The sequence below is a fragment of the Anas acuta genome, chromosome 34 (assembly GCF_963932015.1).
Source record: "Anas acuta chromosome 34, bAnaAcu1.1, whole genome shotgun sequence".
NCBI lineage: Eukaryota > Metazoa > Chordata > Aves > Anseriformes > Anatidae > Anas > Anas acuta.
Window position 1 is genome coordinate 263,190 of NC_089012.1, and position 24,305 is coordinate 287,494.

The following is a 24,305-nucleotide window of genomic DNA, read 5'->3' on the forward strand; positions in this document are numbered from 1 at the left end:
TATAGAATGGCTCCTATGCAGCCAGGGTAACTTTTTCCAGGCCCTCGTGCATGGTTCAGTTTACCCCAGGCATCTTGGAGGCAGTGGCCCCCTCTGTGTTGAAAACTGAAAGCAGTCCTGAAGGATGACTTCAGGCAAAAGCTGACACCTCTGACATGACAAGCCCTATCCAAGACCTCTTCCTTTATGGGGCCTACCAGGTACTCGGAAAGAGCGGATCTCACAAACTACAGGCACAGCAAGTGCCTTCTGCTTGCCTTTCAGGTACTTTTGCAGATATGAGCCTAATGGCATAGATCCCAGCCAGGAGTCAAGGGATGAGCTGCCAGCTATTTCTCCAAGAAGCCACCTCAAAGGCCATTTAACAGCCATTCACTTCCTGCGGGACTTAGAATTTCTGAGGCACCACCGCCTCATAATATCATACCTACAAAACACCCCCTTTTTGGCCTAGGACCTGCCCAGGTAGAAGTGATCTGATTGTGATCCTTCAAGCCCATGGCACTGCTGCTGGGCTCCCAGACCCTCTGATGCATGTGAACCAGTTCCGTGCCAGTTCTGGGAGGTGCTAGGGCAGGTGGGACCTTGCAGGCAATGTTCCAGCCCCATGACTGTTGTTGGTCTCTCAGCTCCTTGCACACAGCAAAGATCACTCTGACATGCAGATGTTGTGTGCCTGAAGCTGGCCTAGAAGACACTCTGGGAAGTGCCCTCCCAGCCCCTGCCCCAGCCCGAGCTGGCGGTGCTGCTCTGCAGAGCAAGGGGGCTGTGGTGCCCAGGGCACGGGGACACTCTGCAGGGCCATGCTGGGCAGGCTGGGAGGCAGACCCAGCTCATGGGGTCACTGCCATTGCCCAAGGCTGCAAGGAATCAGTCACCAGCCTCCTTTGCTGGGGCTACTGCGTGTCCTGGGGCTGCAGAGCTCTCCTCTGCCTGTTGGCAGCAGCTTGAGCACTTGAGCTCTGCTAAATTCACCTTGCACAGGCTCATGCTCTGCGGGCTCCACCTGTTTTATGGGCTCATGCTGCTCCGGCCAATACCCTGGACTCTGCTGGCAGATGCTAATTCCCTCTGCAAGAAACATTAACCTGCCAGCAGTCCCAGCACAGCCCCACAAGAGCACTGGCACCTAGCTCCAGGAGCAGCCGGGCCTGGCCACACCAGCAGGAGAGGGCGGCAGAGGCAAGAGAGCAGCTTGGCATGCCCCAAGCGCTGGTGCTCCCTGGCTGTGCTGCTGGAATGGGACTCTTTTCCTCTGCAAATGGGCACTGCCCCAGCAGAGCCAGACCAGGTCTCAGAGGAAGGACATCAGACAAAGAAGGCAGTGTAGGCTGTTTTATTTCGTTAAAAGTTCACAGAGACCATAATTCCACATGGACAGAGACTCAGTACATACACTAAACACACGTACAGAATTGGGAGTGGGACAAAAATGACATTTTATTGGGCAACCTAACCTGAAAAAAACAAAACAAAACAAAACAAAACAAAACAAAACACAAAACTAAGTAATACCAGTACTAAAAATACACACTCACACACACAAAAACAACAAAAAAGGGAATATAGGTTGCTCTGTGTAAGTGATATTCTGAGTAATCTGCAGAAACAGACTGTGAAATTATTGCTTCCGAAGCAAATCAAGTCATCAGTTTCCACAAGGCATTCTTGAGGTCCTTGTTCCTCATGCTGTAGATGAAGGGGTTCACTGCTGGAGCCACCACCGAAAATAGAGAGGCCACCAACAGGTCCAGGGATGGAGAGGAGATGGAGGGGGGCTTCAGGTAGGCAAACATGCCAGTGCTGACAGTCAGAGAGACCACAACCAGATGAGGGAGGCACGTGGAAAAGGCTTTGTGCTGGTCCTTCTCAGAGGGAATCCTCAGCACAGCCCTGAAAATCCGTATATAGGACAACATAATGAAAACAAAACAAGCAAAGATTAAAGAAAGAGTAAATAAGAGTACAGCAACTTCCCTGAGGTAGGCATCTGAGCAGGAGAGCTTGAGGATCTGGGGGATCTCACAGAAGAACTGGGCCACTGCGTTTCCAAGGCAGAGGGACAGGGAAAATGTATTGGCTGTGTGCAGGACAGCACTGAGAAAGCCACTGCCCCAGGCAGCTGCTGCCATCTGGGCACAAGCTCTGCTGCCCAGGAGGCTCCCGTAGTGCAGGGGCTTGCAGATGGCAACGTAGCGGTCGTAGGCCATGATGGTGAGAAGGGAATACTCTGCTCCAACCAAGAGGACAAAAAAGAAGACCTGTGCAGCACACCCGTGCTAAGAGATGGCCCTGGTGTCCCAGAGGGCATTGGCCATGCCTTTGGGCAGAGTGGTGGAGATGCAGCCCAGGTCGAGAAGGGCGAGGTTGAGGAGGAAGAAGTACATGGGGGTGTGGAGGCGGTGGTCGCAGGCTACGGCGGTGAGGATGAGGCCGTTGCCCAGGAGGGCAGCCAGGGAGATGCCCAGGAAGAGCACGAAGTGCAGGAGCCGCAGCTCGCGCGTGTCTGCGAATGCCAGCAGGAGGAACTCGCTCACAGAGCTGCTGTTGGGCATTTGCTGACTTTGGACACAGGTATCTTTGAAGAGGAGAAAAAAAAATAGAACAGACTTCAATGAGGAAAACCTATTTCATCTCCTGGAAAGCCCGCAGATAAGCCTCTCTCTTTGCATGAGAACCTTTCTGCAGCTCTCTTGCTTGAGCTCTGGGTGGTGCTGGCTGCGTGTGACACTGGGAGCAGGGGCTGCTGTGGGCTCCAGAGGAGTCCTTCCTGCTGTGCAGCAGGAGGGAAGCAGGACCATGGGGGAAACTCAAGTGCAGTCCACTTGTCAGATCAATGAGCCATGCAGTCTTTTTGCAAACAACTCATCCGACCACACTGTAGAGCAAGAGAGATTTTATTTGCTGTATTTTCTTATAATTCCCCCTGTAATGCTTAGGACACCGATCATACTCGTGTTACGCTGAGAAAAAAACGGAGACAGCTGAGAGCAGAGAAGCCCCAGTCCGAGTGAGGCTGGACAGAATCCTTACCTTGGCCCTGGGGGCCTGAGCAGGATCTCAGCTCTTCCCCCCTAGCCAGGGCTGCCGAGGCCTCACTCCAGCTGCCCACAGACAGACATCCAGCAGCACGGACATGGCCTTAGCAAGGAGGTGTCTTCTCCTTGGGACGCCTGGATGCCACAAGGATGCCACGAGAGAGCTGCATCCTGCTGGAGAGCAGCCTGAAGCCCAGGAAAACACCCCACAGACAGGTGAATATCCACACGCTGGGGTATTCCAGTATCCCAGGCACACAACATGCTGTACCTAGAGGATTCTTGGCCACTCTGTTCCTGCTGATCTTGGCCAAACTCTTCTTTCCCCCGCCTGTGCTCACAGACCCCATCCCATGCGGCTGTGCTCAGCGCTGCCCTGCAGCACCCTGCCACCACCAGGGCCCTGCCAAGGGGCACCTCCATGCAGCAGGAGCTATGGGGCAGCTGACAGAGAGCCCTGCATCACCAGCAGGGTGTTCGAGGCTTCTAGGGTGTCAGGGGCACCTGGCTTAGGCCACTCCAAGGGGCTTCTGCCAGACTTCCTCACCTCGCAGTGCAATCCAGCAGGACTCTCACAGCCTACTGCATTGCCCACCGCCCTCCCAGAAACAAGACCCAGCACGAGACCCTTCCAGGAGCTGCAGCTGCATGGCCCTGCAGCCAGAGACTTACCTTGTCAAGGGCTGTGCAGGTTTCTCCTGCAGGCAGCTCTCAGCACCCTCCCACTCCCAACTGCCTCCAACCCCTCTCTCCTCTCCTCTCCTCTCCTCTCCCCATGGGGGTCAGAGCCCCCAGCCCTTCTGCGCTGTGCAGAGGAGCTGCTCCTGGGCAGAGCTGTCTCTCTGCACCAGGGCCCTCTTGCCAGGAGCTCTCCCTGTCCCAGGAGCCCAGCCCAGATCAGCAGCAGAGGCATTGGAATCAGCCCTCTGGGGGCTTTGGCGATGAGCCCATGAACCTCAGGCACTGAGAGTGCGTTGAAGAAATCTCTCAAGAAATCCAAGGCAGATGCAAGTTTCCTGCAGTGTCCCCCTGAGGGGGGACTCTGCTGGCACTGACACAGCCTCCCTTGGAGCTCATTAGAGCAGAACACTGGAGGCAGTGAGGACAGGTAGACAAATGTGAAGGTGACACTGATGTATTGAAAAACAGGCTTTGACCCCAGGCTCCTGGGAAGGGAGATCCTTTCCCTTCACACAGGAGCTCAGGGCTCTTCCTGGGCAGTAGGAGATGGGGATGTCCATGGCCCAGTGCAGGAGAAGGGTACGACTCCTGCCTGGTTCATGGCTGGTGAGGAGGCAATGAGACCCTGGTGCTTTAACAAGAAGCTGCCTCCTCATAGGCCTCGCTGTCGGAGACAAGAGCCCTAGCCATTGACACACAGACTTCAGGCCTGTTGGGACTTTCAGCCTTTCCAGTGTGCTTGCTCCTCTCCACACCAGGCTGTCCAAGAGATTCACAGACCTGCACCTCTTTCCCTGCTGGCTGTGTGGTGTCTCATCAGATCGGAGCCGAGCATGGTAACTTACATTTTCTTGGTGGCCATGCTCCTCATAAGGCAGCTCTGTAGGAAGTTGGCCTGGTTCCTGGTGAGCTCCTGGTGAGCTCGTATGGCATCCCTCGTGGTGCCCAGGCCCTCCTCCTCCTGGGCACTGCTCACTCAGCAGGGTCCCAGTCTGCCCTGATGTGTGGGGTTCCTCTTCCTCTGGTGCAGGATGAGGCTTTTCTTCTTGTAAATATCAAGAGGTTTCTGTAGGCAAAATCCTGCAGTTTCTCAAGGTTCCCCTGGACAGATGCTCCATTCTTTCATCTGTTAATTTCTGCAGGAAGATGGCTCACCCTGATTGTGCTGTCTCTCACAAGATAGCATCAATGAGGTGTTAGTAGATATTGTGGACAGTAGAGGAGTAACCAGTTGAACAGAATTGCAGCACAGACTCACAGAAGGCTGGTGGATGGAAGGCTGCCAGATTCCACCTTTTCTGTGCTTCTCATGTATGCTGTCATTTTGTCTGAAGCTGTGTCCTAAATGTTGTTAGGGTGGGCAAGGACAAAATTGGAAGGGCCAGACCCTAGCGGAGATCAATCTATCTATTGCTGTCAGAGACAATAAGAAAGGTTTTTATAATGAAAGGAGAGCAGAGGGGAAGGGAGGGGAGCGGAGGGGAGGGAAAAGAGAATCTTCATCCTTTATTGGATGTGGGAAAACAGAATTAGAAGAGATGTGGAAAAGGCTGAGGTACTTAATGCATTCTTTACCTCAGTGTTTAGCAGCAAGACCAGTTGTTCCCCTAGTACTCAGCCCTCTGAGCTGGTAGATAAGGACCTTCAGCAGAATGAAGCTCTCATGAGGAAATGTTGAGAAAACTGCTACTGCACTCAGATGTGCACAAGTCTAGGGGGCTAGATGGCATCCACCCGTTGTTACTGAGGGAGCTGGCTGAAGTGCTCTCCAAGCTGCTTTCCATCACTGACCAGCAGTCCTGGCTATCAGGGGAGGTCCCAGTCACCCGGTGACTAGCAAACGTGACGTCTGTCTACAAGAAGGGCCGGAAGGAGGATCCGGGGAACTACAGGCCTGTCAGTCTGATCTTGGTGCTGGGGAAGCTCATGGAGCAGATTGTCTTGAGTACCATCACGCAACGCTTCCAGGACAAGCAGGTGAGCAGGCCCAGTCATCATGAGTTTATCAACGCCAGGTCCTGCTTGGCAAATCTGATCCCCTTTGAAGATAAGGTTATGCTTTCAGTGGACAAGGGGAAGGCTGTGGACGTGGTCTACCTAGACCTCAGTAAGGCTTTTGAAACCATTTCCCACAGCATTCTCCCAGAGGAACTGGCGGCTCAAGGCCTGGATGGATGTATGCATCAATGGGTCGAAAACTGTCGATGGGCCTCTCTCGGAGAGGGGTAAGGATCTTTGGTCAGGAGTTGGCAGGGCTGATAGATAGGGCTTTAAACTAGAGTCGAAGGGGGAAGGGGCTAAAACCAGGCACGCCGGTGATGACCTAAGGGATGGTACGCTAGAATCAGAGGGGCTGTGTGCCAGTGAGGTCCTTCGGTTAGATCCGCAAGGTGCTGAGTGTAAGGAGACGCACCTGAAATGCTTCTACACGAACGCACGCAGTATGAGGAATAAAATGGATGAGCTAGAAGTCCTGGCCCAGTCCCGCAACTACGACATCATCGGCATAAGCGAAACCTGGTGGGATGAGTCCTGTGACTGGGGTGTTGCGATAGACGGTTACAGGCTCTTCAGGAGGGACAGGCAGGGTAGGCGAGGTGGTGGGGTGGCGATGTATGTGAAGCAGGGGCTGGACTGTGTGGAACTCCAGGTCGGCGATGGCAAAGTTGAGAGCCTCTGGGTAAGGATCAAGGGACGAACGAATAAAGGGGATGTCGTTGTGGGAGTCTATTACAGACCGCCTGGCCAGGACGATAGCGCCGATAACTTATTCTTTACAGAACTAAGAGAGGCCTCGAGATTAACTCCCCTTGTCCTTATGGGGGACTTCAACTTGCCAGACGTTAACTGGGAGTGCCACACGGCTGACACGAGCAAGTCCAGAAGGTTCATGAAGCACCTAGATGATAACTTCTTGGTGCAGGTGCTAACGGAGCCAACTAGGAAAGGTGCCCTCCTAGACCTGTTGCTAGAAAACAGAGAGGGTCTGGTGGGAGATGTGGTGATTGGTGGCCGCCTCGGTCATAGCGACCATGAAGTGGTTGAGTTCAAAATTTACGGTGACAGAAGGAAAAGTGCCACCAAAACCTCATCCCTAGATATGGGGAAGGCGGACTTCAGGCTGCTCGGGGAACTAGTCAGCAAGGTCCCCTGGGAAGCTGCTCTTGAAGGCCTTGATGTCCACCAGTGCTGGTCACTCTTTAAGCGATGCCTCCTAGAAGCACAAGATCAGGCAATTCCTAAATATCGCAAGTCAGGCAGGCGTGGCAGGAGGCCGGCGTGGCTGACCAGGAACATTCTTATTGAGATTAGGCAGAAACAGAGAGTGTTTCGCTACTGGAAGGAGGGCCAGGTGACATGGAAAGAATACAGGGATGCTGTTTGTGTCTGTAGGAAGAAAATTCGTGTGGCTAAAGCACACCTAGAGTTGAAGCTGGCTGTGTCTGTGAGAGAAAATAAAAAGGGTTTTTTTAGATATGTGAATGGAAAAAGGAGAACTAAAGAATACATAGGGCCGCTCCTTGATAGGGAAGGTCTTCTCACAGACGATGACATAGGCAAAGCAGAGACGCTTAACGCCTTCTTTGCCTCTGTCTTCAATGCCGATGATGGGCTTCAGGACCCAGGGTGCCCCGAGCTGGAGGACCGGGACGGTGGGGATGACAAACTCCCAACCGACCCTGAACGTGTGCGGGACCTTTTCTGCTACTCCACCTGGATCCCTACAAGTCCATGGGTCCGGATGGGATTCATCCCCGGGTGCTGAAGGAGCTGGCGGACGTCATCGCGGAACCTCTCTCAATTATTTTTCAACGATCCTGGGAGTCTGGAGAGGTCCCGGTAGACTGGAAGCTGGCAAATGTTGTGCCGATTTTCAAGAAGGGTCAGAAAGAAGACCCTAGCAATTACAGGCCTGTCAGTCTCACGTCAGTGCCTGGTAAAATCATGGAGAAGATGGTTCTCGAACGTATTGAGGCGCACCTGGGGGACAATGCAGTCATTGGTCCCAGCCAGCATGGGTTTGTGAAGGGTAGGTCCTGCCTAACTAACCTGATTTCCTTTTATGATAAGATCACCCGTATGGTGGACCAAGGGAAACCAGCTGATGTGATTTTTTTGGACTTCAGCAAGGCTTTTGACACTGTTTCCCATAGGATCCTACTGGACAAAATGTCCACCATACAGCTAAATAAAAACATCATACGATGGGTGAGCAATTGGCTAACGGGCAGGGCCCAAAGGGTTATGGTGAATGGCGCTGCGTCAGGCTGGCGGGCGGTCACCAGTGGGGTCCCTCAAGGCTCCATTTTAGGGCCGGTACTTTTCAATATTTTTATAAACGATCTGGATGTAGGAATAGAAGGCATTTTGAGCAAGTTTGCTGATGACACCAAACTTGGAGGAGTTGTGGACTCGAATGAGGGTGGAAAGGCCTTGCAGAGGGATCTGGATAGGTTGGAGAGCTGGGCGATCGCCAACCGCATGAAGTTCAATAAGAGCAAGTGCCGGGTCCTGCACCTGGGACGGGGAAACCCTGGCTGCACGTACAGACTGGGCGATGAGACGCTGGAGAGCAGCCTAGAAGAGAGGGATCTGGGGGTCGTGGTAGACAACAAGTTGAATATGAGCCGGCAGTGTGCCCTGGCAGCCAGGAGGGCCAACCGTGTCCTGGGGTGCATCAAGCACGGCATCGCTAGTAGGTCGAGGGAGGTGATTGTCCCGCTCTACTCTGCGCTGGTGCGGCCTCACCTCGAGTACTGTGTGCAGTTCTGGGCACCACAGTATAAAAAGGACATGAAACTGTTGGAGAGTGTCCAGAGGAGGGCTACGAAGATGGTGAAAGGCCTGGAGGGGAAGATGTACGAGGAACGGCTGAGGGCACTGGGCCTGTTCAGCCTGGAGAAGAGGAGGCTAAGGGGAGACCTCATCGCAGTCTACAACTTCCTCGTAAGGGGGTGTCGAGGGGCAGGAGACCTTTTCTCCATTAACACCAGCGACAGGACCCGCGGGAACGGAGTTAAGCTGAGGCAGGGGAAGTTTAGGCTGGACATCAGGAAGGGGTTCTTCACAGAGAGAGTGGTTGCACACTGGAACGGGCTCCCCAGGGAAGTGGTCACTGCACCGAGCCTGACTGAATTTAAGAAGAGATTGGACTGTGCACTTAGTCACGTGGTCTGAACTTGGGTAGACCTGTGCGGTGTCAAGAGTTGGACTTGATGATCCTTAAGGGTCCCTTCCAACTCAGGATATTCTATGATTCTATGATTCTATGATTCTGTCTGGGTGGCCAGGTCCAAATTGCTGTGGTGAATGGAGCTAAATGCAGCTGGAGGCCAGTCACTAGTGGTGTCCCACTGGGCCCAGTACTGGGGCCACTTCTTTTCAATATCTCCATCAGTGATCTGGACAAGGGGATCAAGTGCACCCTCAGTGAGTTTGCAGATGACACCTAGTTCAGAGAGAGTGTTGATCTCCTTGAGGGTAGGAAGGCTCTGCAGAGGGAAATGGATAGGCTGCGCCCATGGGCTGAGGCCAACTGGATGAAGTTCAACAAGGCAAAGTGCCGGGTCCTGCACTTGGGCACAACAACCCCATGTAATGCCACAAGCTGGGGGAAGAGTGCGTGGAAAGCCGCCCAGCAGAAAGGGTCCTGGGGATATTGGTAGATAGTCAGCTGAATATGAGCCAGCAGTAACTAGGGGTAATGGTTTTAAACTGCAAGAGGGTAGATCCGGATTAGATATTAGAAAGTTGTTTACTCAGAGAATGATTAGGCACGGGAACAGGCTGCCCAGAGAAGCTGTGGCTGCCTCATCTCTGGAAGCAGGGCCAGGTTGGATGGGGCTTTCAGCAACCTGGTCTAGCGGAAGATGTCTCTGCCCATGGCAGGAGAGTTGGAATTATGTGATCTTTAAGGTCCTTTCCTACCCAAACTGTTCTGTGATTCTGTAAATACGAAAGGCAGCAACATACCAGCTACTAGGAAGAAAAATGAACTCTATCGCAGCCAAAACTAGGACAATATCCACCCCTAATTCCATACCATATACGTCATGCTTAGGTCCAACACTTTTCAATTAATCACCGCCACCTTTCCTGTCTTTTGATTGTTGTCTCTCTCCGTGCTACCCCAGCCCGAGAGACAACATCAATTGGCTGCCTGGACATCTGCTCCCCAAGCAGGGACACCAGAGACAGACACACCGTGTCTAGCTCAAGTGCCAATTTATTGCTGCGTAGCATAGCTTCTTATACACATGACTGCCCCAGATCCCCGTGACCCTTTGCCCCACCCACGGTCCCTCCCAATCCTCCCCCCACATCTCCCCCCCACATTGATGTGCACACAAAAATATCATGCCCTTACTCTGTTGGTGTCTGTAACAATAACAATAACAACTTACTCCTTTTGTGTCTTTTTTTTTTCTTTTTTCTTTTTTTTTTTCTCCCAGTTCTCTCCTTCATTGCATTGGATAAATAGATCTGTAGTGCTGAGCTGCCTCCTGGGTCAAACCACTGCAAGTCTTTTTGGTGCCTAGCATGGAGCACAAAGGTTGAGATGACAAATCGGACCAGAGCATTTTAAAAGTAAATTGTTATAAGCAATAGATCAGTTTAACAGTTGCTTTAACAGTTGCTGATCACAATGTTGATCTTTTTGATCTTGGGGCTGTTGTGCTTGTTTTCAGAATTGTGTTGTATAGCACATCACTAACTGTCTGTCTTCCATGTCATGCTGTTCATCAATTCTGGGGGCTGGTTTAAGGTTACTGTTTTGATGTATGGGATAACACTGACTTATGACAGGATAAAATTATTGCCACCTCTGTACCTCAGGAACCATCTCTTCATCTCTTAGAAACTATTAATAGTTACATTATTTTACACTTTTTGCCTTTTCTCCTGTGCAGGGTGGGGCAGGAGGTGGGGGGATGGAACTGGTGTGGACAGTGGGGGACGTTTCTCCCCACTTCTTCACTCTCCCTTTCTTCTTCTCCTCCGGGCTAATTACAATAGCTCTTGAAAGCTTTGAATATCCGTGGGATGGCCGAACCAGCATGTTTCTGTTGTCCCATCTCCTAAATGTGATTCAGGTTTTGTATAATTTTAAACAACTACTTAAGCATGCCATCCAGAGATCTTTCCAGAGGCAGGAGAGTTAGGAGTGGCAGGGACTGTGTGAGGATATGGGCAGGAACCTAGAGCAGTGGGCACCTCCAGTGCTTTGGAGCTTCACCTCTGAGAATGTGCAGAATCCTAGAAAAAACTGTGAAATGCTTGAAAACTGCGTGTGATCACCCTGGCATTTCCAAAGAGACACAAATTACTGGAATGTGCTGGGGCTTGACCTGTGCTTAACAAGCCACAGGCAACACGTCTCCGACCCCTGGGACTTTTCCTGCAGGCACACGCCAGTCCCTGTGGCAGGCCCATCAGCCACTCCAACTTCTCCTGGACAGATGCTCCATTCTGTCAGTTGTTAATTTCTGTAGGCAGATGACTCACCCTGATTGTGCTGTCTCTCACAAGATAACAGCAACAGGAGTTGCAGGACGCTTTAGAGAATACGGCAGTAAGCAGTTGAACGGAATTACAGCATAGACTCAGGTAAGGGCAGGGGATGTAAGGCTGCCACGTTCCACCTTTTCTGTGCTTTTTTTCCATCCATTTTTTCGTTTGGTGTGGAGCTCAGTCCTCCATGTCTTGAAGCTGTGCAGGGACAAAATCAGAATGGCCAAATCCTAACTGGAGCTCTATCTGACTATTACTAACAAAAAGAGTAATTATATATATATATATATATATATATATACATATATATACACATAACAAGAGCATTAAGGAGCATCTCCATTCTGAATTGGATGTGAGGGGAATGATAGTGACATAGAACCATAGAAGACATGAGGAAAAGGCTGAGGTACTTAATTCCTTCGTTGCCTCAGTTTTTAGCAGCAAGACCAGTTGTTCCCCTGGTACTCAGCCTCCAGAGCTGGTAGATAGGTACAGGGAGCAGAATGAAACACTCATAATCCAGGAGGAAATAGTTAGAGAACTGCTACTCCACTTAGATATACACACATCTATGGGGCAGAATTGGATCCACCTGTCACTACTGAGGGAGCTGGCAGAATCACTTGCCAACCTGCAACCATCATTGATCAGCAGTCGTGGCTATCAGGGGAGGCTGCGGTCAACTGGCGACTAGCAAATGTGACGTCTGTCTACAGGAAGGGCTGGAAGGAGGAGTCGGGGACCTACGGATCTGTTATTCTGTCCACGATGCTGGGAAAGCTCATGGATCAGATTATCCGGAGTACCATCACACAACACATTTCCCCCTGTACTCGGCTCTGGTGAGGCCGCACCTCGAGTACTGTGTTCAGTTTTGGGCCCCTCGCTACAAGAAGGACATGGAGGTGCTTGAGCGGGTCCAGAGAAGGGCGACGAAGCTGGTGAGGGGCCTGGAGAACAAGTCCTATGAGGAGCGGCTGAAGGAGCTGGGCTTGTTCAGCCTGCAGAAGAGGAGGCTCAGGGGCGACCTTATCACTCTTTACAGATACCTTAAAGGAGGCTGTAGAGAGGTGGGGGTTGGCCTGTTCTCCCACGTGCCTGGTGACAGGACGAGGGGGAATGGGCTAAAGTTGCGCCAGGGGAGTTTTAGGTTGGATCTTAGGAAGAACTTCTTTACCAAAAGGGTTGTTAGGCACTGGAGCAGGCTGCCCAGGGAAGTGGTGGAGTCACCATCCCTGGAAGTCTTTAAAAGACGTTTAGATGTAGAGCTTAGGGATATGGTTTAGTGGGGACTGTTGGCGTTAGGTCAGAGGTTGGACTCGATGATCTTGAGGTCTCTTCCAACCTAGAAATTCTGTGATTCTGTGATTCTGTGACTTATTGGCTCAGCTCTGGTCAGCAGAGGGGCCCTTAGCAAACATGGGGCAGCTTCCAGATCCTTCTCACAAAAGCCACTCCTATGGCCCCGTGCTACCAAAACCTTGCCAGGTAAAACCACTACAGGGAGGCGCATCTCATCTGGTGGCAGCAGGCCAGTGTCACATAGACCCTCCCATGATCAGCAAGCCCAAAGTTCTACCAGTTGCACCAGTCCCGAAGCTACGTGTTAATGTGATGAGTCTGCTTGTCAGCATCGATCCCCCCTATCGGAAGGACAGAGGCAAACACAACCTGTGCCCCTGATCCTTTAAGTAGTCGCCCCAAAGCCCTAAAGCCCCTTTTTTTACTAGGCATTAGTAACAAAAACTTGAACAAGGTGGAGATAAATTAACTTGGCTACAGCATTAAAGATGAGCTTTGCGCAGTGGTCAATTGCTGGCTGGCTTGAGGCGCGTGGCTGAGGGTCTCTAATGAATTGTATGACTGATTCAGGCGCGTGGACAGCGCATGTGGTTACGGGGAAAGTATATGTAGCAGAGAAAAATGGCAATAAAGGCCTTCTGCTCAAGAGGCATCGGGAGACCGTGTCTTTCATCCCTTCAGGTCTGCCCCCTTCCAACTCAGGATATTCTATGATTCCAAGTGTGGAACCCAGCATTTGGCCTTGAATGCCACGCAGCTGGATGCGGCCCGTTGATCCAGCCTGTCCAGATCCCCTTGCCCAGCTTGGTGTCGCCCACGAACTTACAGCGCCCGGTGGGGCCCATCCAGCCCAGGCACGTGTCACATGGGACCCTTGGTGACCTCCCTTGGTGACACCCCAGGGGTCCGCCTTATATGACTGCAGCTGTGGCTCGGACCCTCAGCGTCGGTGCACGGCAGTGACGGACAGGGCAGGAGCACTGGGCCTTCGAGGAGTCCCCGAGCATAGCCCACGCCTGCCCGAAGGAGCCTCCGTTTTCTATTTGAGAACTCTCCCACTCCAGAGGCTCCTTCTGAATCTGATGAGGAGGGAGGCATGCCCCCCAGGCAGCCCAGGCTGGCCTGGCAGGAGACCTGGTCTTCTGAGGGCAGCAACCGGCCAGCAGAGGACAGCTTGCTGGCAGAGGACAGCACCCCGGTAGAGGACATTTTGCCGGCAGAGGACAGAAGCCCAGCAGAGGACAGCTTGCTGTCAAAGGGCAGCAGCCCGGTAGAGGACAGCAGCCTGGCAGAGGACAGGAGACCAGCAGAGGACAGCTTAGTGGTAGAGAACAGAGGTTTGACAGAGGACAGCAAGAAGGAGTTGCAGTTGCTGGATCCCAGTGAGTCGTGAGTCCTCTCTGTACCCCTCCCTGCCACTGTAGGGGTGGACAAAAACACCACCTGAACTCCCACTCCATCCACTACCCGTCCCAGTCCCCTAAAGTCCCGCTTGATAGTCTTCAGGCTTCTATCTTCAGTATTATCACTGCCGGCCTGGACTATCAAAAGACGATAGTAATCAGAGGGGAAAACCAGGTTGGGAAGCTTTCTGGCAACGTCCATGACCCTAGCCCCAGGGAGGCAGCAGACTTCCCTACGGGTAGGGTCAGGCTAACAAATAGGGCCCTCTGTTCCCCTCACAAGGAAGTTGCCTTCTCAGGGGAACACAGGGAACTTCTCAGGGTCCTTGGTGGCCTCCAAGTTAGCTCAGCGTCATGGCACCGAGTCACTGTGAAGGAGCTGCTGGAATAACGAGACAACAACCTAGTTCTATTAAAATATATATTGCTCTTTTGAGGACTGCTGCGGGGCTAGCGGCAACACGGCAGTGGAAATCTCCGTCCTGACGTTGCCTTATGCCTTGACACCAGGATCAGGGTGGTTTGAAATGCCAGGGAACGGACCATGGGTTCCGGGTCTTTATCTGAAGGCCGGAGGACTGCAAAAGAAAGAAGAGCAGAGATGAAAACCCACTCCTTGCAGAGATCCCCAGGCATCCCCTGCAGAGCATGCCAGCCCCACTCGACTCTTCCCCAGGCCAGGAGGAGCAGGAGGGACAAAGGAATCCGTTGAAAGCTGCTGCTCAGCAATGTCCCAAATGCAGCCACCAGTCCTTCCCCACCTGCGCACCACAGGTCAAGTGGGGCACCTTCACAAGCTGGTTCCCTCACCACCTGCCTCCATCCCTTGGGAGGATTCACACACTCCAGGAATCTCCTGGACTCTTTCCTCTCGCTATTGTGCTTCCCCATGAGAGCAAGGGCTAGCAATCGTGACCCTGCTCCTAGCTGCTTGTAGGCTGTCTCATCTCCCTCTTCGTCCTGGTTGCGTGCTCTACAACAGGCTCCCACCTTCTGTCAGCCTTACTGCCCTTTCCCCTGACTCTTCCTCAGGGACACTCAACCCTTTCAGCGGCACTGCCCAGCTCCAGGCTGGGAGGCCATTCCCTGACACCACAGGCTACCCCGTCTCCTCTCCCTCGTTCCTATGGCTGCATTGCTCCTCCGCCCCGAAGCATTTCCCTGGAGCAGGGCAAGGCACGGGGGCCTCTGCCGCTGTCCCCCCAGCCCTAGCACACCCCCCACTGCCCTCACTCACCGCTGAGGATTTCATTCAGCTTCTCCTCGCTCTGGTCCTCGCAGTAGCGCGCAGCAAGACCTAGACACAGAGACCCCATCAGAGCCCCGCTCCCCAGCACGCTCCCAGCAGCGCAGCCCCTGGCCTGGCCAGCCAGGCTGTGCCCCCTCCTGCACCCTGGAGCAAGGGCCCAGTCGGGGGGCTCTGGGGGCAACAGGGCAGTGCCTGGGGCTGCCAAAGGCTGCCCCAAGAGGGACCCAGGGGCTGGGCTCACCAATGAATCTGACGGCCTCAAGTCGCACAAGGGTCTGAGTGTCCTGCAGGTAGGGCTGGCTCTGCTGCAGGTATTCTTCTACTCTGCCTCTGTCCTGCTGCAGCTGGAGAGAGAGAGAACGCAGGGTCACGGGGCTTGCACACCCTCTCCAGGGTCTCCTCCAGCATCCTGGGGGCAGGGAGGGCAGAGGGGCCTGCAGAAGAGCCCCCTGGGGCTCTGTGCTGGCAGGAAGGGAGCGAGGATGCGGCTGCAGGCAGCGGGCTCTGGCCGGGCGCGTTTGCCCAGCTGGGGCAAACCAAGTTGGGTCCTTACCAAGCACTCCCCGATCCTCCACGCCTGTTCTGTCTGGGCCAAGCGCTTCAGCTCCTTGCGTCGCAAAAACTCTGCAGCCACGGCGAGAGCTTCCCCAGAGGCCTGCGGAGCAGCAGAGGTTGGGAGGTAGCAGCACAGCCTTGGGAAGGAGACCCTCTGTCCCCTCCTCTTGGCAGGGCTGCGAGCCTTTCCCAGCGCGTTATGGGAGGCTGTGGTGGGGGGCAGCGTGCACTGGGTTCAGTGGCCAAGGCAAGGCCACGGGACAGCCACCATCGGAGGCAGCTCATGCTGCCGGCCAGAGATCCCCCAGAGCAACCCTGTGGCATCAGCACACCCTTGCCCACATAACTGCTCAGCTCTGAGATCTGTACCTTTGCTACACTCTCACTCTGGTCTCTCATGTGAAAGTAGAGTGGGAGAAGGCTCCTGTGCACTCTCCTCTTCATTTCCTTCTTCCTTTGCCGCAGCACAGCCTCCACCATGGCTTGGAAGAGGCAGATGGAGTGCTCCCGCACCTGGCTGGACTCCTGGCAGGGAGGAGGACAGGAGGAATTTCAGCATTAGCGTGGCCGATGTGAAGGGAGCTCCCAGCACTGTGAGATGCTTCAGCGCTGGATCCTTCCCAGAGGAGCTGCTCAGGGGCAGCTGCAAGGCCTGGTGCCCGTGAAGGGCAACGCAATCGGTTGCCATCGCAGGCTGCCCGCCAGCCACCCCACTTTCGCCACCAGCCGCACCAGCCATGCCCAAGCAGAGCTCCCCAGCGCCTGGGCTGACGAGGAGACTGGGAAGGCCCTGCCTGAGTGCTGCCCACACGGCCGGGCTGAAGGGCAGCCCTCGTTACAGGGGGCCCAGCTGAGGGCTCGGGCTCCCGCAGCACACTTACGTGGTCAAAGAGTGGCAGGAGCTTCTCAGCCAGCTGCGGAGCCAGGCCACTGGCCTCCCTCCTCTCCACATGAGGCATCACGTTTTTCAGCACAAGCAGGGCCTTCAGCACCACGTCTGTGTTGGTGTCCTGCAGGGCCTCCACAATGTCTGGCAGCACGACCTGAATTTCCCTTGCCTGTAGGAAAGACACCATTTCCCTTCCGTGAGGCAGTGAGAGACCACCCTGGGCAAAGGGCTCTGGTTCCTGAGCACCAGCCTCCTGCCTTGCTTCCTGGCAGCGGGGAGGGACGGGAGGGCAGAAGAGCAAAGCCCCAGGCTGCCAACATGGCTTTGCTTGACGATGGCCCGCTCACCTTCACAGGGCTCTCTGACACGGTGCAGAGCCCTTTCAGAACCAAAAAGCGCATCATTGGGCTTGGGTTCTTCAGGTAGCTCTGGAGGTGCACTGGGTTACCAAAGTCCTCCTCAGAAATGTGATTCTGGGCCAGCATCTGCAAGAAAGAGCAGTGAGAGCCTGGCAGGGCCTGCAGGGCTCCCTGCAGCCTCTTCTTCTCCCACCTTTGGGCAGGGATGGGGCAGCGCCAGCTGGCACCAAAGAGGCACCAGGCGCGGGGAGCTACGGGGGCTTGCCGGCCCCAGGGACCATGTGTCCGTACGTCCTGCGGGAGCTGGCAGTTTGGGGGTAGATGGGCACAGGGCTGTGCCTGTGTGCCTGAAGGGGCACACGTAGCCCTGCTGGGAGCAAGGTTTCATCTGGGAACTCACAGCCAAGCGACGGATGCACGTGTCTTCGGTGTCTGCGGTGCACCAGTTGCGCAGCGGCAAGTCTTCCATCATGATGTTTAAAATCTTCTCCAAGGTCCTCGGCATGGCCAGGATCACCTCCCACATGGCCAGGTCAGTGCTGCAAGCCCAGAATACTCTGTCAGTGAGGCTGCCTCAGCCGCAGGGCCACAAACTGGGCCAGCCCCAGAGGACCCAGGCTGTCCTGCAGCCCCTGTGACTTGGGGAGCACTGAGGGCCCAGCCTGGGCAGGCAGGAGGGGGCTGAGCTGGTGTTCCCTGGGGGCAGGGGGACTCTGGGCTGCCTTGGACAGCTGGGCTGCTGCAGCCCTGGCTGGCCCAGTAGGGCTGGAACACATTGGTGGGAAGGAGGGCTGTGCTCCTTGGGGATGTCCTGCTCTTTGCCATTGGTGTGGCAAGCACAGAGTCTCCAGGTGCATCTCCCGACGCGGAACAAGCCCTCAAGGATGTTAAGGCCAGGACCTGTCACATGGTGGAGAGAACTGCAGCAGGTTCTTGACTTCTTCCCTGGACATCATGTTGGTCAGCTTGAGAAGCAGGGAGTCCAGGCACTGCCGCGCCGATGCCGTGTGGATGCTGCCCAGGTTTCTCCTGATGCACTCCATGATCGTTGGCACCTTGGGGGACAAAGTGGGAATGGTGTTGCCAGCAGACCGCAGCCATTGCCACAGCTGCCACTCAAACTTTGGCCCCTTCCATTGCTCTCTGCTGGCTTCAGGTGGCTTCTGGAGCCCAAGAGACCCCGATGTGCGAGGGAGGCAGGGAGGGAGGCAGGGAAGGAGAGAGGAACAACGCCTGGAAGAGCTCAAGGGCAGGGCCATGGCCACAGGCCACTTACATCTGTCAGCCAGTAGTCAGGGACCTCCAAGGCTGCGTCCAGCACGCTGCAGGCCCCCTGCTTGTCATGGATGCTGGAGTCTTGTAAAGCTTCAAGGGCTGTGAGGATGATGTCCAGCCTCTCAGCAGGGAAGAGATGTCCTCCAAACCACTGTGGGAAGAAGGAGGAGTGAAGACATGCCTCACTGAGTGTCCCAAGGGTGCTGCTTAGCTGAGCAGCAAGGGCAGCTCCGGAGAGAGGGCCCTCGGGGGAAGGGGTAAGGATGAGGCATATGGGGCCAGAGTGCTGGCCCTGCAGGTAACCAGGGCTTGCTGGTGGCCAGGAGGGCTGGAGCTGCTGCCGGGACACAGGGGAGCAGCCTTCGCATAGCCCCAGCCTGGGGACAAGAGGAACCCTCTCAGCAGGGCGAGTGAGGCCGTGCCAGCCCCACCGGTTCTGGACCCCTTTGCTCACACGAGATGCCTGCTGATGCTGCGGACAAGATCCCCAGCAAGGCCAGAGCTCATTACCTTGGCAATTTCACACGGAGTTGATGGTATAGAAAATGGAGGTTTTGAATCCTTCGATATCACGCGGAGCAGCCCATAATTTTTCATGTCCTTTGTCTGTGAGCTTTCTAAACAGGGGGAAACAGCGAAGAGTCAGTAGGGAAGCGCATCTTTGCCAACAAGCTTGCCAAATGGTGAAAAGCACTTTCACTAGGAATGGCTGAGGAGGGAGGCTCAGACCCACGCCGAGGAGAGTGGTGGGCAGGGATGTAAAGCACAAGGTGAGGAGTGCTGGGAGCAAGAGGGACCTCAGGGATGATGCAGAAGGAGGAGAAGCAATGGCGTTGGGTGCCGTGGGGGTAGCAGCGTGTCACAGACCCCCTTCTGCTCGGGGTCAGGATGTGCAGGAAGCCCCCTGACACCTGCCTTTAAGACGGCAGGGAGCAAACAGTCAGGGAGCATTCTGGAGGGCGTCACCATCCCTGGTGATGCACGGCTGGCTCTGCTGTTCACTCCTCGGGGAAGATGCGGTTTGGGAAGTGCTCATCGATTGATGGCTTAGACTGGGGGACACCACAAAACAGCGTGGTAGGTGATCTGGGGAGGGTTGGGAAGGACAGCAGCAGAGAACTGCTCCTGGACGGCAGGTGAGCGTCTAGCTTCTGCGGAAAACGATAGCCAGAATGCTGCGGGAAGCTGCTGTGAGGAGCAGAGGAGGCCAGGGAACCTGGCAGAATTCCGTGGGCAGCCTCCACCAAGCACAAAAGCAATCCTTCACAATACTCAGGAGAACAAGCAGACATACCAGGAGATGTCTGTGTGCGGACAGACGCTGCCCACCACACCTTCTTACCTCTTGTTTCCTTTAAGATTTTGAGGAAGCGAAAAAGAGTATCCAAAGCTGCGTGTCTCATGGATTCATCGCCACTGAAGAAAATGAAGAGGTGGCCCAGCAGCTGTCCCAGGATGGGGATGTAGAGCTCTCTGGAATCATCGTGGCTGTGCTTGTATTTTTCATAGTCATCTGAGTTCTGGGTGAGGAAGGGACGAGAGACAAAGGGCTTAGTGGAGGCAGAGCCAGCCCCTGAGATAGCAGGGCCTGGGGAGGGAAGAGCAGGGGCGAAGAAGGGACGAAGACCCTCGATTCACGGTTCTGAGGCACTCACGTGCATCCAGGTTTGCCTCGCAGGCACCCCTGAGTGGCAGGATGCTCTGGGATGCAGGAAAGGGTGGAGGGTTCCTTGTGCCTTACCTCGCTCAAAAAATAACTGATGATGAAATCACCCAGACTCTCAATCCTCCTCACAGCTCTCTCACACACAGCTGGGTTTTTGGAGAGGGCAAAGTGCAGCAGCGCCTGCGAGGAGAGAAGTTGCTGGGTTGACAGTGGTCTGCAAATGTGACCTGAGAGGATTCTTTGGAAATTCTTTGCAAATGCCAAACCTCCAAGATATTCTCCAACTCTGTGCTGAAACTGGTCTTTGGACAGTTGAGTACGAAGGCCACCAGCATGGTGTCCATGGCTTTCATAGTCTGCAGGGAGGACAGAAGAGCATCGAATTATTTCTGTGGCCCTCCTCACCCCCAGGAGCTGGCTCTGAGCCCCTCGGGAGTTCAGGGGTGGCTTTGGGGCTAAAAAGCTGCTGTGTGCAGACCTCCTGCAGCACAAGATCATCTCGGGGAAGGGGCGAGGCTGGGAAAGCAAATCTGGGCCCCGGCCCTGCACTGGTCTCTGGTTGTGTCAGCACGGGGAAGCAAGGCAGCAGCTCAGCAGGACTGGGGGTGCCGGTACCTCACCCAGCACATACCTTGGTGTAGAGCGCTCCTTCTGTCTCTGGCATGTCCGACTTGGGAGGTAGAAAGAAGACGCTCTTGAAGCACACATGCAGGAGTCTCTCCTTTTCACCACACAGTGCTGTTAGCACGGTCTTGCTGAAGAAGAGAGAGAGAGGAGCCTGTTGGACGCAGTGCCTCGAGGCTTATGAAGGAGGACACAGACCTCCCTTGGCCAGGCATCCCTGGGAGGGACGGGCAGCCTCCCTGCCAGCTTCAGGGCCACCAGGACATTGCCACCAGGGGCTGGGCACGCACCTGAGGAGGGCGACAGTCTCCATGGCCTTCTGCCGGAATGCTGTGCGCAAGCTGTCCACGGGCTCCTTTTCCAGCAGCGCCTGCAGAGCACAAGCAGGATGAGACCTTGGAGCCGCCGGCACCCAGCAGCAGCAGAGCCAGCGCTGCCCCAGCCCTCGCCTCCCAGGGGGCTGGTGCCGGGGGGCCTTGCCCCTTCCCCAACCCGCTGCGCATCCTCTCACCATGATGTTCTCCACCAGCTTATGTTTGCTGCAGAAGCCATGCAAGTTCATTGGCACACCCCTCTCTGTGACACTGCACAGATCGCAGATTTTGCTGAGGAACAGCATCTTCTGCTCCTCGTCGTCCTGGCAGCCACAAAGACACCAACAGAGCATTAGGGGGACACCCACGGCCAGCAGGACCAAAGCCTTGAGGGGTCTGGGGCTGTGTGGGACCCCTGGAGGGCAGCGCCAGGAGCACAGCTGTGATGCAAGCGGCTGCCATTACCTTTTCTGTGCCTCTGACATACGCCCTGATGAATTCCACGGCCTTGTCTCTGCACAGTTTCCATGCCTTACCTGGAAAGGAGGAAAGCAAAGAGTGCTGCAGCGAGGGGCTGAATGCAGGGGTGAGGAGAGGAAGGGCCCCAGCCCCAGAAGGCCGTGGGGAGGCCGCGGGGATGCCCAGAGGCTGCAGCAGCTCCGCTGGGAAGAGAGGCTGAGGGAGCTGGGCTTGTGGAGCCTGGAGAAGGCTGCGGGGGGTCCTCGCTGCGGCCTCCCCGTGCCCAAAGGGGCCTCCAGGAAAGCTGGGGGGGGATCTTCATCATGGACTGCAGCGACAGGACAAGGGGTGACACCTTTAACCTCAAAGAGGGCAGGTTTCTTTCGGACAGGCAGGGATTTCTCTCCTTCACGCCCAGGGCAGTGAGGCCTTGGCGCAGGCTGCGGTGCCCCCTCCCTGGCACTGCCCACGGCCAGGCTGGGTGGGCTTTGGGCAGCCTGGGCTGGGGGGAAGCATCGTGATCGCCGAGGTCCCCCCCAGCCCAAAGCGTCCTGGGATTCTGTGGTGCTGCGGAGGAAGCTCGGCCCCGTCAGCCCAAGCGCCGCTTTACCCAGGGAAGGAGTCCTGGAGTCAGGCAGGGGTCTCTGTGTCCCCAACCCTCCCTACCCCATCCCGAAGACCCTGACTCACTGGGATCCAGCCACTGTACGTCGTCCTGGCTCTCCTCTACCTGGCTGCTGCCCGCTGCCTGAGCAATGGCCTCTGCCGGGCTGCTGTCCTCTGCCAGGCTGTTGTCCTCTGCCAGCAATATGTCCTCTACCGAGGTGCTGTCCTCTGCCAGCAAGCTGTCTTCTGACAGGCTGCTGTCCTCTGATGGCAAAAAGGCCTCGACTGGGGTTCTTTCCACTGCCAGCAAGCTGTCCTCTGCTGGCTGGTCGCTGCCCTCAGAAGACCAGGTCTCCTGCCAGGCCAGCCTGGGCTGCCTGGGGGGCATGCCTCCCTCCTCATCCCCTTCAGAAGCCTCCTCTGGAGTGGGAGAGCTCGTAAGGAGGAACTGGTGGCTCCTCCGCGTGGGTGTCAGCGGCATTGTGGGACTTGGACTGCGCTCAGGGTCTCCTTGAGGCTCCTGTGCTCCTTCCATATCCATCGCTGCCGTGCACCAACACTGAGGGTCCGAGCCACGGCTGCGCTCTTATAAAGCGGAGCCCTGGGGTGTCACCAAGTGACGTCACAATGGGTGCCACTGTGACACGCGCCTGGGCTGGGTGGGCCCCGCATGAGGGCAGGAAGGCTGTGCAGAGGGCCGCATCCAGCTGCGTGGCATTCGAGGCCAAATGCTGGGCGCCACGCTTAGAATCACAAAATATCCCCAGCTGGGAGGGACCCATAAGGATCATGGAGTCCAAAGTTTAAGCTGGGGGCTGGCCTGCTGGAGGGCAGGGAAGGGGAGAGGGACCTGGGGGTCCTGGTGGACCACGAGCCATCCCCTTGGGGCCAAGAAGGCCAACAGCATCCTGGGGTACCTTCTTTAAGGTACTTACGTTATATATGGAGTGGTAATTCGTGGAGAGATGCTGGTTGATATTAATAAAGAAGGGAGAGATGTGGGAGTGTGGCCATGGGGGTCGGCAAGCCCCGTGGTTGATGAGAACACACCCAGCACTGTTTACTTGCCTTTTCTACCTTTTATAGCTTTTATGCCTTTTCTACCTTTTAGAAATATTTGTTTTATAAATATTACAAAATTCAGATTGAGTTGAGACCTCATTTATAACAAATTGGTGACCCCGACGTGATCTTCTTGGACTTTGGATCTGTGACCGGCAAAGGGAGGCGCCCCACACAGTGGCCCTTGCCGATAGCGGTGCTAGAGTCCAACAAGATTTCGAACATAAGAAGCAAGTAAAGAACCAAGAACTCTTATTTTGTGACCCGTAATTCTAGATATGGGAGTCCAACAATTGTTAAAAACTGGTTTATAAATCTTGCAGGGAATATTGTGAAAGCATTCTCTTGTGGTTCAGTTGGCCTTGGCCAAATCTGAAAACAAGACACGGATTAATGATATTCAAAAGAAAATGAGGGATTGTGATATATGGAGTGGTAATTCGTGTGGAGAAAATGGTTGATATTAATAAAGAAGGGAGAGATTTGGGAGTGTGGCCATGGGGCTTGGAAAGCCCTGTGGTTGAGATAAAATTAGACTCTTAACGAGGAGGCCATCAGGAATGTAAAAGAGTTTAGAGGGAACCAAGAAGGGTGATTCAGGAGACTCCATGCAGGCTCGGGTTTCTTGTTCTCCAGCCAGTAAGGCATGGAAGTTTCTGGGTGTTTGCTGTTGTTGTTACATTCAAAGTTGTCTGAGCAATGAAAAGTTGTTTTGAAAAGAACTGCTGTGGGGAGAAGGGGATAAGAGGGGAGCCTGCCCTCAAGAGAAAGGCAACGCGATGAAGTTCTGTCACCGATAAAGAAGCAGAAAGAAGGAGTGAAGAGGAACAGGCTGGCAGAATGGAGACCAGGATGGGAACAGGCACTTTGATCGCCTCATGGAGATGGGTTCGGCCAGAGTCAGCTCAAAGAAGCTCTACAGAAAGTTCTGGAAATAGGCACTGGAGCTGGGCAGAAGCTTGAGCTGAGAGAAGCGGAGCCAGCACACAACTCTGAGGCCTTACAGAGCCGTGTGGGACCACAGTCAGAAACGTGTGATTTGCCAGACTGTGAGGGAGCTGCGGGTTCCTTTCCTGCTCCTTCTGCCACGCCATCGGCCCCTCTGCTGCTACAGCCATCAAAGGCCTTTGCTGTTACGCCCATGGTGACCTGGACGTGCCTTTTGGCCCAGGCCCTACGGCCTTGAGAAGGAGCTGGATATGCTTTTCTTCGATTTGGGAAGAACGGGATCCATAAGGCCCGAAGGCCGAGTTGCTTGACAACTTCAAGCGAGACATATTGTTCAAAAGGAATGGAAAATGGAGACTG

General features: G+C 54.8%; 1 protein-coding gene and 2 long non-coding RNA genes across 3 annotated transcripts; 1 reads left to right on the forward strand and 2 right to left on the reverse strand.

The window, feature by feature from the left end:
* Nucleotides 1-1,320: 1,320 nt before the first annotated feature.
* On the reverse strand, nucleotides 1,321-2,818 carry LOC137846603 (uncharacterized). The gene is made up of 2 exons (XR_011090571.1): nucleotides 2,679-2,818; nucleotides 1,321-2,578 (listed from the first exon to the last, which is right to left on the reverse strand). It is a non-coding gene; the product is annotated as an uncharacterized lncRNA (long non-coding RNA).
* A 1,596-nt stretch (nucleotides 2,819-4,414) lies between these two features.
* LOC137846600 (uncharacterized) lies at nucleotides 4,415-13,186 on the forward strand. The gene is made up of 2 exons (XR_011090569.1): nucleotides 4,415-5,696; nucleotides 10,172-13,186. It is a non-coding gene; the product is annotated as an uncharacterized lncRNA (long non-coding RNA).
* A 3,798-nt stretch (nucleotides 13,187-16,984) lies between these two features.
* Nucleotides 16,985-20,688, reverse strand: LOC137846582 (maestro heat-like repeat-containing protein family member 7). The gene is made up of 8 exons (XM_068664583.1): nucleotides 20,564-20,688; nucleotides 20,199-20,288; nucleotides 20,008-20,112; nucleotides 19,609-19,786; nucleotides 18,777-18,883; nucleotides 18,268-18,417; nucleotides 17,892-18,046; nucleotides 16,985-17,530 (listed from the first exon to the last, which is right to left on the reverse strand). Exons 1-8 carry the CDS (start codon nucleotides 20,594-20,596, stop codon nucleotides 17,092-17,094), a joined length of 1,257 nt encoding a protein of 418 aa, XP_068520684.1. The 5' UTR covers nucleotides 20,597-20,688; the 3' UTR covers nucleotides 16,985-17,091.
* Between the last annotated feature and the right edge of the window lie 3,617 nt (nucleotides 20,689-24,305).

Bases quoted from the DNA above. Each gene is read 5' to 3' on its own strand.
- LOC137846582 (XM_068664583.1), bottom strand. From the start codon at position 20,596: ATGCCAGAGACAGAAGGAGCGCTCTACACCAAG. The intron at 20,289-20,563 runs GTATGTGCTGGG...TCCTCCCTGCAG, and splicing joins AAGGAGCGCTCTACACCAAG to ACTATGAAAGCCATGGACAC. The intron at 19,787-20,007 runs GTAAGGCACAAG...TTCCTCACCCAG, and splicing joins TCAGTTATTTTTTGAGCGAG to AACTCAGATGACTATGAAAA.